This window comes from Mastigoproctus giganteus, chromosome 10, assembly GCF_048544385.1.
Source record: "Mastigoproctus giganteus isolate SK-2022 chromosome 10, ASM4854438v1, whole genome shotgun sequence".
In the NCBI taxonomy this organism is placed as follows: domain Eukaryota; kingdom Metazoa; phylum Arthropoda; class Arachnida; order Uropygi; family Thelyphonidae; genus Mastigoproctus; species Mastigoproctus giganteus.
Window position 1 is genome coordinate 152,593,870 of NC_143584.1, and position 20,686 is coordinate 152,614,555.

The following is a 20,686-nucleotide window of genomic DNA, read 5'->3' on the forward strand; positions in this document are numbered from 1 at the left end:
TGGAGGGTACGAATGAGTGATCTGTGTTTTTTTTTTTTTTTTTTTTGCTGATGCTATATAAGCTTGCTTTCTTGAATTATTTGCCATTACTACTACTAGTCTAAAAACATCATTAATGTACTTCTAAAATGAACATAAACTGATTTTATTTGAAGAAAAATTTTAAGATTTTTTTGAAGAGAAATTTGCTGGGATAGAAATTTCAGGAAAAAAAGAAATATATATTAATAAATTCAATGCCAGAAAAAAAAAAAGGATAAATGAAATGGGAATGGATATTTTGGTGCTTAACTTTGTGACTTTAGCCATTTATTATCAAAGGTCACTTATCGATAACATTCAATAACATTTTATGGCTGCTGCTATTATTTCCACAAGTGACAGGTAACAACGTGACTAATAACAATGATGGTAGATTCAGATAATTTTAATTATATAGCAAAACAGCTAATACACACCACACAAATAATTTATGACACAGAGTGCTATAAATTATTTTTATATAAGAGACTGTAGGTGGCATGGTTTCAAAAAAAAAAATTATGTGGCTCTGCCACAATACAAGCTTGTAACCTCCACAATAAGTTAGAACAAACATTCTTTAGATGCTGTTTATTTCAGTGCATGCATTGTGCATTCTTCCCTTTATATCATCTGAATTGTCAGTGGGTGTTTCATACACTTTTGCTTTCAAGAAAGCCCAAAGGAAAAAGTTTAAAGGGGATAGAACGTGGTGGTCATGACACATTACTCCCATATCCCATACACTGACCTTTAAATATGCATTGTACCTACTGTTGCACTGATACAATTTTGTGCAGTAGGGTGCCATTGTGCTGAAACCAAAACTGTTGTCTTACTTCAATGTTTACAGAACTTTTTAACTACTCAAATTCATTAATGCAAAGTAATTTGTGGTATTTCATCCCCATTCAGCATGCCATCAAGAAAAACTAGATCATCTCATCTGATGGTGAGTAAGGATTGGGAATGAGATTAGCTTGGTGCGGGCAAAGTTTTTACAGTTACCGCTAATAGAAAAGTTTTCCTTAAATTGTTACCATTTTATTGACTAAATTGGCATATTAATTTATTTTCTAGTAGTAGCTTTATACTCCTAGTTACAACACTCATTTTATTTTGGACTTAGATAGAGATTTTGTGGTTATTAGTTAGTATCGGTAAAACTTGTACCGTTCGAAACTTGCTGCCACTGTGTAGTATCGATACGGAATACCAGTACTTATATCTCGAATTTGATAACGTAAAACTAGATAGTGTAATGAGTAGCACTGTAGTAGGAATCTGTAAGCTTAGTATGGTATTGCCAATTAATCGATTAAATTTATAAATCCATTTAATTTTTATTGTTAATTAAATTGTATTTAAACAGAAATCATGTCCCAGAGTAGAACATCAAAGCAACACGCACAAGGTAGTGAAAGTGCTGTGGATTATGGGGTGAACCAAAGGGAATGATTCTCCAATGGATCACAGTCTAAAAAAATGTGCAAAATGCAACATGTTTGCGAATCTCTCTTGAACAGGACATGATCTAGCCACGGAGGATGTCTTTGTCCGTGCGTCCGTGCATTAGGTGCAGAGAATGTGAAGAAATGAGGAGCCAACTCAGCATTCTGATGGGCGTCTATGAGAGCTTGAAGAGTTGGATGGATGCCCTCAAAGGAAGTAAAATGGGAGGGAGCCATCAAGTTCTCAGCTGCCCAACTCAATGCCAGATCTCACTCTTATGCACCAGGCAACACAGTGGCAACTATCAGGGCAGAATGCGCTGGTTCCACAGGAGCTAGTTATTGTTGGTGACTCAACTGTCAGTGAAGCTGGAAATATATTATACAAAAAAGGATAGGTGGAATAGGACAGGTATGTCTGTCAGGGGCAAAATCTGATGATGTTGTAGAGCAGATATCATCTTTTAAGGTCACAAACGGTGATATCATTGTACACATTGGCACTAATGATATTAAGTGTAGGAGATCTGCAGATTTACTTAGCAAGCACAGGTCAATGATGAAAAAAAGTTGCATGTTAGGGCTAGATTTGAAAGTGTCTGCAATCCTGCCCACACATGATAGAAGGGGAGTATATGATGAAGCCTTGTCAATCAATTCGGCCCTGGAGAGATTGTGCAAGGCTCATGGGGTAGAATTTTTCTCAGCATGATCTGTGCTTGTTAACAGGAAAGACTGCTTCTACAGGAATGGAATACACTTAAATAGAAAGGGTGCAAGAATATTTGCTGATGCTATCGAGGCAATGTTAGGTGGGTTGGAAAACTGCTAGCTTGGGCTGGGAATTCACAGACTAATAGATTAACAGTAGCTGCAGGCATAGGTAGAAATGATTCTTGCACTGCTTCTATTGGAATGAACAGCAGCCCAAAAAGCAAGTTGCTGGGGATTTCAGGAACTTCTGGGAGTCATGCACATGATACAAAGGTTGGCAGGGTTGTTAATGACAGTAATGGCAGTGTGCTACTGCAATTGGATCTAGAAAATTTGAGAAGATGGGCTGAGAAGTGGCAACTGAAGTTTTAACATTGACAAATGCAAAGTACTGCATATGGGTAGAAGTTACCCCAGAGGAACGTACCAACTGTGTGGTACTACATTTAGGGTAGTAGAAAATGAAAAAGACCTGGAAGTAATTGTGCAGTCAGATATGAAGTTTTCTGAGCAATGCAGACAGGCTGCCAGAGCAGGTCATGGGGTTTTGTCAACGATATGCAGAAATTTTGCTAGCAGGTAAAAGGAGGCGATTATCCCTTTGTATAAGGCAATGGTCAGGCCACACCTTGAGTACTGCGTACAGGTCTTGAGGCCTCATTTTAGGAAGGATGTAGATTTACTTGAACATGTACAGAGAAGGGCAACAAGATTGGTGAGGGAATGAAGAGGTCCTCTTACCAAGAGAGGCTTAAGCTCTGATTTGCAGCGGCTGGACACTAGGCACCTGTGAAGTGATCTGAATGAGGTGTATAAGGCCTTGAATGGGTTGAGCATGCTCAATTCTGATGGGATTCTTCTGCTTGCTCAGATTATGAACCTAATGGGGCATAAATTCAAATTGAGGAAAGACAGTTGTAGAACAGATGTGTGGAAAATTGTTTGTTCCAGCAATTAACCAGTGGGTGGTCAATTGCTGGAACAAACATCCATCTGTCGTCGAAGTTGATAGCTTAAATAAATTCAAGGAGGAACTGGACAAACTTTTAGAAGGAATGGTTGTGTGATTTTTTTTTTTGGCTGATGCTACATAAGCTCACACACTTGCTTTCTTGCATCACATGCCTCTATTACTATTAATATTATTATTGCTATTACAAGTTTGTTTGTTGTTTGTTATTTGGTTTTTACGAGCATTAGCAACTAAGGCCATATTACTCCGGGGATATGCGGTGGTGATTCCCTGACCTTTCCGCATCCTCCATATTTGGTGGGCACGGGCTCGAACCCCGGTCTAATCAAGAAGCGTGTGCTACGCACTGCTGCTCCTGCCCACCTGGCTACGGAGGTGCCTGCTAATACAAGTAAATACATCGGCTGTGTTAGAGTAACTAAGAGTAAGAACAGGTGCATATATACTTGCATGTACACCAATGCTAGGAGTATAGTAAATAAATTTGATGAATTTGAACTGCTGGTTAAGAAATCCAAAGAGGAGACTGTTGGGATATCAGAGACATGGTGTCACTCAGATATAAGGAATGCAGAATTGGAATTTGGGGAGTACAACATGTACAGAAAGGATAGTAGAAAATGAATAGGAAGTATAGGAAGGGAAGAGGGGTTATGCTGTTAGTTAAGAAACATAAAATCTAAGTGCACCCAGTTGACATAGATGGGCAGTGTAATGCTGTGTCATTTTGGTGTGACATAAGCACTGGGAAAGCAAAAATGAGGATAGCAGTTTGTTACAGGCCTAATGACTCTGATGAGTACAGTGAACAATTATACAGATAAATAGAGTTGGCCAGTAAATCAGAGTGTCTTATAATGGGGGATTTTAACTTCCCAGATATAGGCTGGAACTTATAGATTGGTCACTCACACACTAGCAAGGCTTTTGTGGATTTATTGGATGACTGTTTTCTACAGCAGAATGTTAGAGGCAGCAAGAGGGAGTAAAACACTTGATCTGATTATCAGCAGTGATTATTGATGCATTAAGAATTTACATAATATCGGTGTTTAGATACACCATAGATAACTCTTAAAAAACTACAAAGTAGTTGTTGTTGTAGGCATCATTTGCTTTTTCTCATATTGTGCTCTGCCTTCACAACGAGTTGCCATGATATTGCACTACTTCGAATAAATAACGCTTCACTAATAGAGAAGACTATTGTTATTTATTCTCGGTTGAGTACCACCACCCAGACAGCACTGTTTCACAGCTATTGGCCGATCATCAGTGGGTGGGCAGGTACCCTGGTATTGCAGACATGACGACCCAGTTGTGAAGATAATCACACAATATGAGAGATGCCAAGAGGTGTAGATGTGAATATTTTAAATAAATAAATGCACAAGGCATAATACTTTAAGAGTTTGGTATCTATATAATATCAGTGTTTAGATACACCATAGATAACTCTTAAAAAACTAGTAGGCATCATTTGCTTTTTCTCATATTGTGCTCTGCCTTCACAACGAGTTGCCATGATATTGCACTACTTCGAATAAATAACGCTTCACTAATAGAGAAGACTATTGTTATTTATTCTCGGTTGAGTACCACCACCCAGACAGCACTGTTTCACGGCTATTGGCCGATCATCAGTGGGTGGGCAGGTACCCTGGTATTGCAGACATGACGACCCAGTTGTGAAGATAATCACACAATATGAGAGATGCCAAGAGGTGTAGTTTTTTAAGAGTTATCTATGGTGTATCTAAACACCGATATTATATAGATACCAAACTCTTAAAGTATTATGCCTTGTGCATTTATTTATTTAAAATATTCACATCTACACCTATTGGCATCTCTCATATTGTGTGATTATCTTCACAACTGGGTCGTCATGTCTGCAATACCAGGGTACCTGCCCACCCACTGATGATCGGCCAATAGCCGTGAAACAGTGCTGTCTGGGTGGTGGTACTCAACCGAGAATAAATAACAATAGTCTTCTCTATTAGTGAAGCGTTATTTATTCGAAGTAGTGCAATATCATGGCAACTCGTTGTGAAGGCAGAGCACAATATGAGAAAAAGCAAATGATGCCTACAACAACAACTACTTTGTAGTTTTTTAAGAGTTATCTATGGTGTATCTAAACACCGATATTATATAGATACCAAACTCTTAAAGTATTATGCCTTGTGCATTTATTTATTTAAAATTAAGAATTTACAGATAAAGAAACCACTAGGAGGTAGTGATCACAGTGTACTGATGTGGGATTTACTTAAAGATGTAACTACCTACCGGAGTAAAGGGAATTGTTTTTGCTTTCGTAAAGGCCACTACAGTGGTCTCAGACAGTTTTTAGGTTCTATACAGTGGGAACAACTTATGATGTTACCAACAGCAAATTCTAAATAGGAAGCATTCAAGGAAGTAAATTTGGAAGATACTAAGCTTTTTGTTTCAACTAAGAAATACTGTTCTAGGTTTAGTGCCAAATGGATATCAGATGAACTAATGAGACTCATGGCAGCATGGGATGCACATAAATTGTCAGGTGACACAGGAGCCTATGGTAGATACAAGCCAGTCTCCAATCAAGTCACAAAGGAGGTTACGCAAATGAAGGTAGATTATGAAAAATCTTTGGCAAAGGAAGCAAAGTAAAACAGCAAAGACTTTTTTACTTATATAAACGCTAAAAGGAAGGGGATGAATCAGATTGGTCCACTTGATATCAATGGTTTGACTGTAGATGCTCATTCTCAGATAGTAGCTGCCGAACTAAATGAGTATTTTGCACCTACATTCACACATGAGGAGTTATTCAAAGAGAAAAGAACCAGATGTTTATGAAACTCTAACAGGGAGTTAAATGATTTTGTAATAACTGAGAGCAAAGTGGAGAAGAAATTGTTGAAGTTAAACATAAAAAAAGGCACCAGGAGTAGATGGGATCTAACCAGTTATATTAAAGGAGGTGGCAAAGGAAGTAAGCAAACCACAGCCATAATTGCGAGAGCATCCTTGGACTCGGGGGAAGTCCCCATGGACTGGAGATGTGCAAATGTATCTCCAATTCACCAAAGCAAATGTATCTCCAAATCAGCTCTTTTGTGACCACAGCATGGGTTTGTCAAGGGGAAGTTTTGTCTGGCCAATTGGACTGGATACTATGATGTGGTCACAAAAGAGCTGATTTAAAAAATAATTTTGATATCATATACTTAGATTTCAGGAAAGCTTTTGATACTGTTGCACATGGAAGACTACTGTACAAATTGAGCAGTATGGCATTAAGCACAAGTTGAATCCAGAATGGATTCAAATTTGTCCATTGGCTTGTAATTGAATAAGTTCACCTTTCATTAAATCACTTATCATCAATGGAATCAATGTTAAAAAGAAATGGATCCAATACCCATTTCTGTGCCATATTAATATCTCCCATGGAAAAATATCCTTGAAAAGAGCTGCTTAACGTTTTCTCTAACTTCAGGTGTAGTGGCAATTCCCTCATTTTCTGTGAGCAAAGGAATGTTAGCAAAATTTCTCTTCTCAACACGCTTTATCCAAATTGGAAGTTTTTGAATAAAAACTTCCAATTTGGATAAATTGGAAGTTTTTATTCAAAGCTTCTCTCTGGCTGTAACATGTTCATCCCAAATCTTTGCACTGATGTGTTTAATTTGTTAAGGCACATAAACAAATCTGCCAGGTATGCCAGGTGAAGGATAGACTATTTTTTAAGTCATCAACTAACTACTTGTTAGAAATAATCTGAACTATTTCTTCACACATTTCATAAACACACTTTAACATTCATCCCTGGTAAAGCCATCTCACTTCTTTGTGGAAAATAAGCACAGCATGCTCAGCATCAATTTTTTTGCAATAAAAGCATGGAAGAGGCAATGATTTGGCACACTCCCTCTGATCAAGTTATCCTTAATTTTGCTGGCAATGTCTTTGCAGCAAATGCATATCAGTGCAACATACAAAGGGTACTAGGAAAGTTTTGCAATATGACGCAACAATGAATCACAGGAAGCTGCTTGTTGCTGCATGTTGAGACATGTTCATACGTGCATAGTAGCCGCCGCGCCAAGTCGATGGGCTCAGTTATTCATCAGTAGTGAGAGTGTAAAGTGCTTGCGATGGCATCGTGGTCACGAAATGAGATAAGGACAGTTTTGCGGTATAATTTCGTGCGTGGTTTAACCATAGACCAGTGCTTAGAAGAAATGACTCTTGCACTAGATGATGATTGTCCACATCGTACAACGATATTCAGGTGGTATAGAGAATTCCAAAGGGGAAATTTCACTCTGGAGGATTCTGAGAGGCCGGGAAGGCCACGAACGTCAGTTACGGAGGAAAACGTTACTGCTGTGAGGAAAATGCTTGACGAAAACAGGCGAGTGACCTACCAACAGATAGAGGATACTTTGGGCCTAAATACACCAGCAATTCGTTCGATTCTGCAAGATCATTTGCACGTGAAGAAACTTTGTTCTCTCTGGGTGCCGCATTAACTGACTGAAGAGCAGATGACACGATGTGTGACTTGGTGCCGGGAGATGTTAAAAAAGTTTGATAAGGGACAATCTCGGTATGTGAACAACATCGTGACAGGTGACGAGACTTGGCTGTACTATTACGATCTGCCGACCAAGGCTCAAAACAAAGTTTGGGTCTTTGATGACGACGACACACCCGTAATTGTCAGAAAATCCCGATCTGTAAAGAAGAAAATGATAGCTGTATTTTTCAAATCGAGTGGAATTGTGGAATGTGTCATTTTGGACACGCAGAAGACAGTCACAGCTAAGTGGTATACTGAACAATGCCTGCCTAAAGTCATTGGATCTATGAAGAACCTGCGGCCAAAGTCAAGAATGGACACCTGGTACCTCCATCACGATAATGCTGCAGCTCACTGCGCCAAAGCCTGCACCGAATATTTGACCACGACAGGACTGAAACTTCTCAAGCACCCTCCCTATAGCCCAGACCTTGCTCCCTGCGACTTTGCACTGTTCCCACATGTGAAAATGAAGCTAAAAGGGAGGCGGTTTTCCAGTGATGAGGACCTTCTACGGGCTTGGGACAACGAGTGTGCTTTACTCCCTAGTGAAACTTGGCAGAACTGGTTTAAAGATTGGTTTCGGAGGATGGAGAGGTGTATTGAATGTAGAGGAAATTACTTTGAAAAAATTAAATAAACAAAGCTGTATTGCAAAACTTTCCTAGTACCCTTTGTACAATGGATAATTGTAATGAGGTATTTCTTTTTTTACATATGCAAAAAACCCCGAATTTTTGTTTAGCATGTCAGGGGCTCATCAGTGCAAACTGATCCCATCACATTAATCGATATCTCATGCTTCAAAAAAAAGTTTTTGATATGATTAAATAAATTAGTTCCTTTTGTAATTAATTGTAATGGTTCACAAAACAAGAACTCTTCTAAAATATTTCTCCTTTATGCACTGTACAAACACCAACAGCTCACTACCCACTTTAAGCAGAAAATATCTTCTATAACTTGCTGCAGAATATTCTGGTTTATCTCATGAATCCTAGAATGAACCACGTCATTTGATATGGTAACCTGTTGAAGCTTCTTTTGTGCTTCTGAACCCAATACTATTATTGCCATTTTCAGGACAGAAGGTTTCACTAATTTTTCAGAAAGTGTACGAGGCTTCTTTTTCTTGGCACATAAATATGCAACTTAATAGGATGCTTGTAACAAGGGCTTTCCAAGTGATGCAAAGCCAAACATGCTTAGGGTTCTGCTAATATCAAATGGTGCCTCTTAGACTTCAGCATCAAGATTATGTCTAGCAGCTTTACCACCATGCTGTTTGTTGAAATGTTCAGATAGCTTTGATGGTTTGAGATTCGAATTTGAAAATATTGAGCAGCACAATACACATTGTGGTCAACGGATTCCACCCTTCTCTGTTTATACAAGTGAAAACAAAATAAACATAGCTATTATTCCATTTATGTTTATTTTACATGGCAAGGATTACTGAAATTAAAAGGTTAAATTTCTGAGTTTCATAATACTACATTACAAAATAAATAAAAGTTTCAGACTTTTAAATGCATATTAAATATTATTTACCTCAAACAACAGTGCAATAGATGCAAATGCACAAAATACAAAAGTAAATACTAATAATAAAAGTTATACTTCATAACTGGGTTGGCATGATTGTAACAACAGGGTACCTACCCACCCAACGATGATAGGTCAACAAGCCTTGAAATGGTGCCATCTGGGTGGTGGTATCCACTGAGAATAAGTAACGATAGCCTTCTCCAGTGGTGAAGCGTTACTTATTCGAAGTAGTGCAATACACGGTAATTCGTGAAGGTAGTCACATGATACAATTAAATCAATGCTGCTCACACTACTACTGTAGTTTACTATTACAAACAAAGTATTGTGTATTTACACTCATAGCTTTTTTGATACTTGACAAGTAAATACTAGTAAATTTTCTGTGGAAGAAAACTGTACTGGAAACATTGGTGACTTAAACAACACTAATGACATATTTTAAATTCAAAGATCAAAGCATTGGCAGTGCAATACTATTACAGTATTAATTACTGTAATAGCACTGCTCTACTGTAATTGCATAACAGGTGACACTGTTATGTAAACAGTGTCTCAACTAAAGTGTTCACTCTTCTTCTGTAAATTTCCTTTTTTAAAAATAAAGGATTTATTTTTAGTGCACACAGTATTGCCATTTATATTTTTGTTTTATGATATCATTTATGATGAAAAAAGGAAAAAACTGTAGCCTATTTAGTGGACTATTTTTATGCCAACTGACTAAATAGAAAAAGCAATAATTAAAAAAACAAAAAAATTTCTGACAATAAAAATGCTTGCTTAATACAGGGTATTCACAAGAAGGATTTAGCAAGGATCCGACAAAAAATGTACCAATCAAAAGAGGATGATGCAGGTTTCATTGTATATATATACACATCGATGACACAAAACATTATGACCACTTACCTAATATGATGTTGGTCCTCCATGTGCAGCCAAAATAGCTGGTACCCAGTGAGGCATGGATGCTACAAGATTTCTAAACGTGTCTTGTGGTATCTGGTACCAACATGTAACCAGCAGATCCTTTAACTCCTGTAAGGTCTGTATTTGAGATGCCGCAGATCGGAGTTGCTCTTCCAACACAAACTACAGATGCTTGATGGGATTGATGTCTGGGGAATTTGGAGGCCAGGGCAATACCTGGAAGTATTCCTTGTGTTCCGCGAACCAGTCTCGAACAATCTGGGCAGTGCATGGTGCATTATCCTGCTAAAAGACGGCACTGCCAGAGGGGAAGACTGTTGCCATGAAAGGGTGTACCTGGTCAGCAATGATGTTTAGGTAGGTGGTAGACATCAGAGTCCCTGGCACATGGATGATTGGACCCAGGGTATCCCAGCAGAACATCGCCCGAAGCATGACACCACCGCCACCGGCTTTCTTCGTCCCACGGTGCATCCAGGCACCATCACTTCCCCAGGTAAAAGATTCACACTTACCCAGCCATCCATATGGTGCAACAGGAAACAGGATTCATCAGATCAGACGACCTTCTTCCAATCACTCAAGGTCCAGTTCTGATGCTCATGTCCCCACTGTAGGTGCTGTCGCCGGTGAACTGTGGTTAGCATGGGCACTCAGAGCAGCCTGGTGTTACGCAGTCCCATTTTCAGCAGGGTTCGATGTACTGTGTGTTGTGACACATTACCCCCATCACCAGCAAGTTGCGCCACAGTTGTCACATACTATCTGGGAGAGCCTTCGCTCACCCTGAGCATCGATGAGCCGTGGCCGTCCAACACCTTGCCAGCAGATCATGGGTTCCCCCTCCTCGCACCACTTTCAGTAGGTACTAACCACGGCTGACTGTGAGCACCCCACCAGCCATGCCGTTTCAGATATGCTCTGACCCAGTCGTCTGGCTATTACAATTTGGCCTATGTCAAACTCACTTAAGTCCACTGTCTTTCCTATCTGAAGAACAAGAGTAACACTGATTAACGGAGATTAGTATCAAGTATTTTTTATATCATGTCCCGACCTGCACCATAGTTCACCTGGAGTTGCTTCGATTTGCATAACGACTTGCTGGTTATAATGTTTTGGCTCATCGGTGTATATATTTTTGTTGTTTAAAGAAAACATTTGTATATATGTCTCTATACTTTATTATTGGTCTTAATAATAAAGTTTATCATAGGTTAAGAACCACAGAAATAAAAACCATTACAAAGTTACTGCTGAGCATATTTTTTTATAAATTATTATTAACCACAACACTGGATGTGCCTTAAATTAGTTTACGTATGTAGTAATTGTAACAGATACTTGTCAGTTATAGGTACGATTTTATATATGCTGTTATTGTTACAAGCTTTACAGAACATCAGTATCTTAGAAATATTTCTCCAGGCTTCTTGAAGCAATATTCCACCAATGTGCTTGGAACAATATATGTGTTCAGTTTACAATTTATGCAGGCTGCAAAGCCACATTAACTAACAGGGTAAAACACTGTTCCTTCCATCTTAGATCAACAAGTACATCTTTCCAACTGCAGATGCCTTTAAGAATTCCTCATTACCGTAACACAATCTGAACTCAGATTTCTCCAAACAAGTGACAGAACTATCTTTGGTAAGGTTATTACTGTATTTAATACCACTCATATGACAGGTGAAATTAATAATATAGTTTATTAACTATTTGGCTAAACTACTATACATTAAGATGATGTTTCAGGCATCTTACCGATACCTTTCATCAGACCATGCTGTTGGGGGTACAGAAAATAGAAAGGGTTACAAATTTGAATATATTAAAATATTAAATTACCAATATTACAATTACAATTATATGATTCTAAAGTATTAAGTTTGAATTACTGTTACAATAGAAACCAGATATTAAATTAGGTAAATTTTAGGTAAATACAAAGAGATTAAATTCTTACCTGTCGACAGGCTCCTCTTGCCGATGATCCCAGAAACCTGATATGCATACATGCAAGAGGTGCTGCCATCAGTTAATTTATAGGTGAGGGATTAAGTCCAATAGCCAATAGAACTGTAGCAAGTTTCCTATCCAGAATCTGAGGTTTTTGTGTAGTGGAAGCCTGTAGTGACCTTTGATCTCAAACTCTGCACATCAGGGTTGGTGTGTATGCTGATTCTGGAGGGGGTTGAATGCAGGCTACTCCTCCGGACATCTGGCCTATTATCTTTTCCTGGTTTTTCATTTCTTCTTCTATTTTCTTATAAAAAAGATGGAAACATTGCTGGCTGAATTCGACTCACATTCTATTGATTGATGAGGCTCCGAACATTTTTATGAAGAGGGCTTCTTTGAATTTCCTTTTCTTGTATTAGATGTCTGTAGAAAGGATTCTAGTGTTTTGTATATTTGTAATTACAATTGTAACATTAATATTCAGGTAATGGTAACTATATCTGTAATACTGGTAATTGTAATATATACAGATTTGTAACCGTTTCTATTTTCTGTTCCCCCAATAGCATGGTCTGATGATGGATATCAGTAAGATACCTGAATGTCACCTTAATATATAGTAGTTTAGGCAAAGAGCTTAATAAACCATATTATTAATTTTATGTGGTATATGAGTGGTATTAAATATAGCAATAATCTTAAATGGAAAAAACCACGTAATGTCCTTCCCCAATTATATTATATCTTTGGTAAGCAGCCTGCATAATATCCTTTTCATGCAGCACAGGAATTCTACATTGAAAAGTCAATCTGATTACATAAACAGTTAAAATAAATATTCTAATTAATTAGTAAAAGCTTTCACATCTCAACACTATGAAAATTAAAAAACTTTAATAAAAGAATCTTTTTTAAAGTTTAAAACTGACCTCTTTTTCTAAAACAAGCAGCTTCTTTACAGCTACAATTTTGCTTTGAGACTTCCATTGAGCTCTATACACACTACCAAATGCCCCTCCTCCACAGCGTTCAAAAAATTCTATATCATTTATATCCACTTCTATGAAGGGACTTGTTATATCCTCATCTTCTTCTGAACTATTTTCTCTGCCTCCTGATTCAGCTGCCATTTTTTAAAATAAGCTGTAAAACATAACAATGATAACATAAAATATTTCAATCTTGTTAGTTGATAATATTTTTCTATACATGAAAAATATTTACCAAATTTTGGCCATGTCATTATTTAGGGTTTTTTTTTTTTTTTTTTTCCTGGAGTGGAAGAACTTTCTTTTTTCATTTTCTTTCTTTCCTTTTTTATGAAACATAAAGTTTGTATGTTTACTTAAAGTAATTTATACATTTACAGGATTTGTAATTATAATAGTAATAGAGGCATGTGATGCAAAAAAGCAAGCATATGAGCTTATGTAGCATCAGCCATAAAAAAAAAAAAAAAAAATTCACACAACCATTCCCTCTAAACGTTTGTCCAGTTCTTCCTTGAATTTATTTAAGCTATCAACTTCCACAATGACAGATGGAAGTTTATTCCAGCAATTAACCACCTGCTGGCTAAAGGCAAATTTCTGCACATCTATTCTACAACTGTGTTTGCTCAATTTGAATTTAAGCCCCCTCAGGTTCGTAATCTGATCAAGAGAAAGTGGATTCAGCATACTAAGGTCTTGAATGGTTTGAGCATGCTCAATGCTGATGGGATTCTTCCTCTTGCTCAGAATAATTACCTGAGAGGGCATAAATTCAAATTGAGGAAAGACAGATGTGCGGAAATTTGCTTTAGCCAGCAGGTAGTTGGTTGGTGGAACAGACTTCCATCCCTTGTTGTGGAAGTGGATAGCCCAAATAAATTTAAGGCTCAGCTGCACAGGTATTTCGAATGAACGGAGGGGTGAAGTGAAAGTTTTTTTTTTTTTTGGCTGATGCTGCATAAGCTTGCTTTCTTGCATCATATGCCTCTACTAATGCTAATGCTCAACCCATTCAAGGCTTTATACACCTCAATCAGATCACCTCGCAGGTGCCTAGCCTCCAGATGCCGCAATTTGCAGAACTTAAGCCTCTCTTGGTAAGAAGACCTCTTTGTCCCCTCACCAATTTTGTTGCCCTTCTCTGTACATGCTCAAGTAAATTTACATCCTTCCTAAAATGAGGCCTCCGGACCTGCACGCAGTACTCAAGGCGTGACCTGACCAATGCCTTATACAAATGGATAATCATCTTTTCCCCTGTTAGCAAAATTCCTGTTGTTGTTGTTGTTGTGGGGGTTTTATGGCGCATAAGCTGCTTAGGATATAATGTCCTAAAATTCCTGTAAATCATTGACAAAACCCCATGATTTGCTCTGGTAGACTATCTGCATTGCTCAGAAAAATTCATATCTGATTGCATAATTACCCCCCAGGTCATTTTCATTTTCTACCACCTTAAGTGTAGTACCACACAGTTGGTATGTTCCTCTGGGGTTACTTCTACCCACATGCAGTACTTTGCATTTGTCAATATTAAACTTCAGTTGCCACTTCTCAGCCAATCTGCTCAAATTTTCTAGCTCCTCTTACAGTAGCACAATGCCATTACTGTAATAACAACTCTGCCAACCTTTGTATCATCTGTAAACTTTGACACTAAACCTGATATACCTTCATCAATATTATTGATAAATATACAAAACAGTGGACCCAACACCGAACCCTGTGTGACTCCACTAATAACGCTAGACCACGAAGAGCAGCATCCATTGATTACAACTCTGTCTTCTCCCACTCAACCACCCTTTTATGCACTGTAACAACTTACCCTTAATACCATTCTGCTGCAATTTGTACAGTAGTCTTCCATGTGCAACAGAGTCAAAAGCTTTCCTGAAAACCAAGTATATGATATCAGAATTATTTTTTGCATCCAGTTCCTTTGTAACCACATCATAGTATCCAATCAAAACCGTCAGATAAGACTTTCCCTTAACAAACCCATGCTGTGTCCGAGGTAAAATTGAAGTCTTGTATAGATAATCCTGCAGTACTTCTTTAACCAGTGCCTCCATTAATTTCCCTGGAAACGAAGTTTAACTAACAAGTCTGTAATTACTTGTGTCACCCTATGATCCTCCTTTGTGAATTGGGGTCACATTTGCACATCTCCAGTCCATTGGTACCTCCCCTGAATCCAAGGAAGCTCTCATAATTATGGCTAATGGTTTGCTTACTTCCTTTGCTGCCTCGTTTAATATAACTGGATAGATCGCATTCGCCCCAGGTGCTTTTCTTATGTTTATCTTCAACAATTTCTTCTCTACTTTGCTCTCAGTTATTACAAAATCATCTAGCTCACTGCCAGAGTTTAATACACATCTGGCATTCCCCTTCCTGAATAACTCATGTGTGAATGTACATGCAAAATACTCATTCAGTTTGTTAGCTATCTGAGCAGAGTCATCAACAGTTGAACCATCAATATCAAGTGGACCAGTCTGATTCATACCTTTCTTTTAAAGTTTATATAAGTAAAGTCCTTGCTGTTTTTCTTAGCATCTTTTGCCAAAGATTTCTTGTAATCTGCCTTCGCTTGCCTAACCTCCTTTGTGACTTGGTTACAGACTAGCTGATATCTGCCATAGGCTTCTGTGTCGCCTGATAATTTATATGCATCCCATGCATTTTTCTTCTCTGCCACGAGTCTCATCAGTTTATTTGACAACTGTTTAGGCCTAAACCTTGAACAATATTTCTTAATCGGTATGAAAAGTCTAGTAGCTTCTACAATTAATTTCTTGAATGCTTCCCACTTACAACTTGTAACATCATCAGCTGGTCCCAATGTACAGAATTTAAAAACTGTCTGAGACCATTGTAGTCACCTTTACAGAAGCAAAAACTCTTCCCTTTACCCCTGATGGTAATTATATCTTTAAGTAAATCCCACATCAGTACACTGTGATCACTGCCACCTAGTGGTTCCTTTATCTGCAAATTCTTAATACACGAATAATCACTGCTGATAACCAGATCAAGAGTATTACCCTCTCTAGTTTCCTCTCGAACATGCTGCTGCAGAAAACAATCATCCAATAAATCCACAAAAGTCTTGCTAGTGTGCGAGTGACCAAACCACAAGTTCCAGTCAATATCTGCCAAGTTAAAACCCCCATTATAAGACATTCTGATTTACAAATGTTAGTTGTTCTCATTAGGCCTATAACACACTCGTACTCTTATTTTTGCTTTCTCAGTGCTTATGTCACACCAAATTGACTCAACATTGCACTGTCCATCTATGTCAACTGGATGCATTTCCTTAGCGTGATTGATTCAGAATGTTGTTAGAACTGGCATCAACATTCCTATCACTTATAAAATTAACATATTTAAGTACAGTATACATTTTGTGATTTATTTTTCTATCTACTAAAAACTTTTATAGTTACATTATGTTGTATAAAATTAACATTTAATACATTTGTCAATTTATTAATCATAAATCATACCAATTATACAATTCTTCATCTAATATTCCACATTATTTTAAATTAGAAATTTTTTTCACAAAACATGGAGCACACTTTAACAAACTGGTTTCTTGGGTGATTTATAATACATGTAAGTTAATGAGTTCTTTTTACCCAAATCCTTGTATGCACGTGTAATTCATATATATTCAAATTAATTCAGTTGAAATGTATCTTGATTTAGGTGCCATACATTGAAGTCACAAGTTACAAATGATATGAAAGAGCAAAGTCTAAAAAACATGTCATATTATTATTAGCTATGTGTTCAGCTTAAATTAATTTACACTCAAAATAATCTGTTCAAGTGATGATTAAATATAAGCTAGTTACAAAGGTAGGAAACCTCTGACATTTACAAAAGATATTTAAAAAATGCTTCTCAACGCAGCATACTGTACAGCCAGTATAGTCCATTAAAAAATAATAAAATAAAAAAAATTCTTCACAGAATTGCACAGAGGTTAAAGTTAACCAAATTGTTCTCAATCTAGCATTTAAACTATTACATAATTTATTTTTGTAATCAAAAATAAACTAAATTTCAATGAACTATGGTCACTGTGTTTTTTAATCTACCACACTGCACTAAACATGCTAACTGGTTTATAATGATTTACTAAAATCTACCGCCACATGACTTTTCAATAATAATATCATATCACTCATTTCTAGGCTATGAGCTGCAAGAGACGATAGAGAATAATAAATACAGATTTGAAGAATTTTACACTACACTACATTGCATTACAGTAGAATTTGGAATTAAATACAAATTAACTGGTATTTACATGGCCAAACATTTCAAGGATTTCCTCTTTAGTTGGAGGGGAAAAAAATAATGGAAATAAATACTTGTATCTTGGCTGGCCATTTTCTAAGATTAGTTCCTTAAACATTTTCATTTATTTGAATGAAATTATTTACTAATTATTTTCACTAAATGGTCTGAAATATGATGAATTTTGCACAGCACAATGATAGAAATGAAGTTGGAAATGCTTATTCACTACTTGCTTTTATGAATCTTTAAAAGACTTTATGAATAAAAAACTGATGAATTTTGTAAATAAAAAGAAAATAGCACAGAATGATTATAAGTTTTAGAAGACTGACCATAATAACAAATATAAATTATTCTATAATAAAGTTATTCATGGAATTATATGTGCTAAAGAAAAGACAGGAAAAGTGAGCTAATCTTCTAGACTGGAAGGGACTGAAACATATTGGAAATAAAAGGGAGACATTGGGAAATATCAGTAATGACTATAAACAGGTTCACTGTTAAATTAAATAAAATTTTTTCATTAATATTCATATTTGAGTGTGCCTTTTTACTTGACAGTACAAAAGAATCCCAATTATTCAAAATGACTGGGCCCGATTCTTTCAGATAATCAATTTTAAATGCAATTTGCCCACAGTATAAAAGGTAAGCAGGAAAAAATTAATCAAAGAAAAAATTACAGTAATTTGAATTTTTTTACTTACATATTAATGTCTATACAATTTAAAAATAACTCCTAATGTTTTCCTACTTGAATGATGGCAGTCTTTTTTACCTCTGCAAAATTTCTGAATTTTGTTCAAATACATCAATTTATTTGCAATTTTCCTTGCAATGCAACCCATCTACTAGCAATCTGAAGGGTGTTAAATGCTTCACTGGCTGTTAGTTTCCATGGTATATATTCATTGTAATGTCCCTCTATTTTTATTTTGTCCGATTCATATTAATATTTAATCATTTCTTCATCTGTCAAAATAATAACCTGAATCATCTGCATCTTTGCTTAGCCACATTCATTTAATCATACAAAGTGACTGTTACAAAAAATTTTATTTTCAGTAATTAATGTAATGGTGAATTTGTGGCTCCCCATGCATTGAAGATTTTATGCATCATGTCAGTATGGTTGGTATTACATTGCATTTACTCTTTGCTTCATTTATAATGCTACACTGCTCAATATAATTAGCAGAAGAAAATGTTTTTACACAAACATTTTAGTGTGAACAGTGCTGCTCAAGGTGAATATCTGATAAAATAAGCATCCTGGAATGCAAATTATGAGTATCCAATAGAAATCAATCTACCATCTTACATCAATCTACCATCTCCAGTACTCGGGATGTCAAGTCATCACTGTTTAGACAATTCTTTGAGATAGCAGGCCATTGGATGATTTTATGCCAGGAAGTTGCAGGTGAAGTTGGCTTGATATATCATGCAGTCTTTTGGCGCCGTGGAAGCAGTTTCAGGAGACGAACATTACAAGAAGGGCTAGTCAAGGTCACCTGAGGGCTATGTCAACCAGAACAGACCACTATCTGGCTCTAACAGTAGGATGGAACCCTACAATGTCCTGTCATCAACAACCACCTCTTGAGGTTGCTGCAGCCACAGGTGAAAACATTTCTAACCAGACTGTGTTAAGAAGACTCAATTCAAGTGGACTCTATGCAAGGTAGCCAGTGGTTTGTATCCCATTAACCCCAAACCACCATAGAGCTCAACAAAACTGATGCCATGAACATGTGACTTGGAACTCTGACAAAAGTACAGTTCTGTTCTCTGATTAGTCCCATTTTAGCCTAAAAACAGATTCTAGATGCTATTTCACCTGAGACAAGGAATGCGGTACCATCCATCCAACGTCGGAGAAAGGGACACATGATGGAGGCAGTATTCTTGTGTAGGGTGGAATAATGATCAAAGTCCAGATTCATGAAAAATTGTGGAAAGTATACTAACAAGACACTACTGATATAAGTCTATGTGCAATGAAAAAACCACTAAGATTTTGAATGAAATGATTCCAAAAGACGGGATAACCATATATGCAAAGACACACACACACACACACAAAAGGGTATTCAAAGAGAAATGTATTAGCCATTTCAGACACATTAGATTATGAGAACATATGCAGCAAATGGATACCCAAAACTGTTAACTATAGAAATAAAAAATTTTCCAGGCAGGTCTGCCAAGACCTGTTGCAGAGTGTAGCACACCTTTGAGGATATTTTGTAAAGCCCTGATAACAGGTAATGAGACCTGGATCTTCTATAATGACTATTATTCTAAAGTCTGCAGTCCATGAATGGATATATCCATCATCTCCAGGGAAGGAAAAAACTTTGAATTGCTAGAGCGTCATAAAAAATTATGGCCACAGTGTTGTGGGAAAGAGAAAGCCCAATTCTAGTTGAATTTTTAAAGAATGTCAGCATACAAAAAAAGGGAAGATATTGCCAAACACTTGAAAAGGTTATAGGGCTATAAGACAAAAAAAAAGGAGGTCTCTTAACAGAACAACAAAGCAGTAGTGATGGACATAATCAAATGATTAATAATCCATTATGCAAATTATTCACTTATGAAACTGAAAACAAAATAAAAAAAACAGTGAAGGGCTTCAACTGATGTTATCAGAACTAAAGTTGAAGTTCATCAATATTTTATGCCATTCAGCTAGTCTCTCTCTCTCTCTCTCTCTCTCTTCCTGTACATATATGCGTGTGTACTGACAGGAGAAATATATATATATGGATCCATAATTGATTATTTTGGTTGTGACCACTCAATTATGACCAACATTAAAATATATATATATATAAATTAATGATGGCATAATGAGAGGTCATAATCAATTATTTTGATTATTTAACCCCAGGGGCTCACATCTGGTGAGTATGGGCTTGGCATACCCAGGGTCCTGAGCTGGATATCATCATTCTTCCCTTTCTTGGTGATTCCCTTCTACTTCTGACTCTCTCTCTTGGGGTAATTGTGGATTAACTCAAGAGGCTTGTGGATTAACTCAAGACTTGAAGGAATCTGCAAGGCTTTAGGGGGTAAATTTCTATCAGCATGGCCGACACTTGTAGGTAGAAGGAATTTGTTTTGTAGAGACGGGATACACTTAAACAAAGGTGGTGCAAAAGTTTTTGCCAGTATTATTGAG

General features: G+C 36.9%; 1 protein-coding gene across 2 annotated transcripts in view; it reads right to left on the reverse strand.

The window, feature by feature from the left end:
- The window catches only part of LOC150079387 (mitogen-activated protein kinase kinase kinase 20-like), a 269,330-nt gene that overhangs the window by 212,326 nt on the left and 36,318 nt on the right, over window positions 1-20,686 (reverse strand). For both annotated transcript variants that reach the window (XM_090382216.1, XM_090382217.1), the window contains exon 2: window positions 13,114-13,327. In XM_090382216.1, coding sequence (XP_090238342.1) covers window positions 13,114-13,314 — 201 coding nt within the window. In that variant the 5' untranslated portion in view covers window positions 13,315-13,327. The remainder of the gene's footprint in view (window positions 1-13,113; window positions 13,328-20,686) is intronic.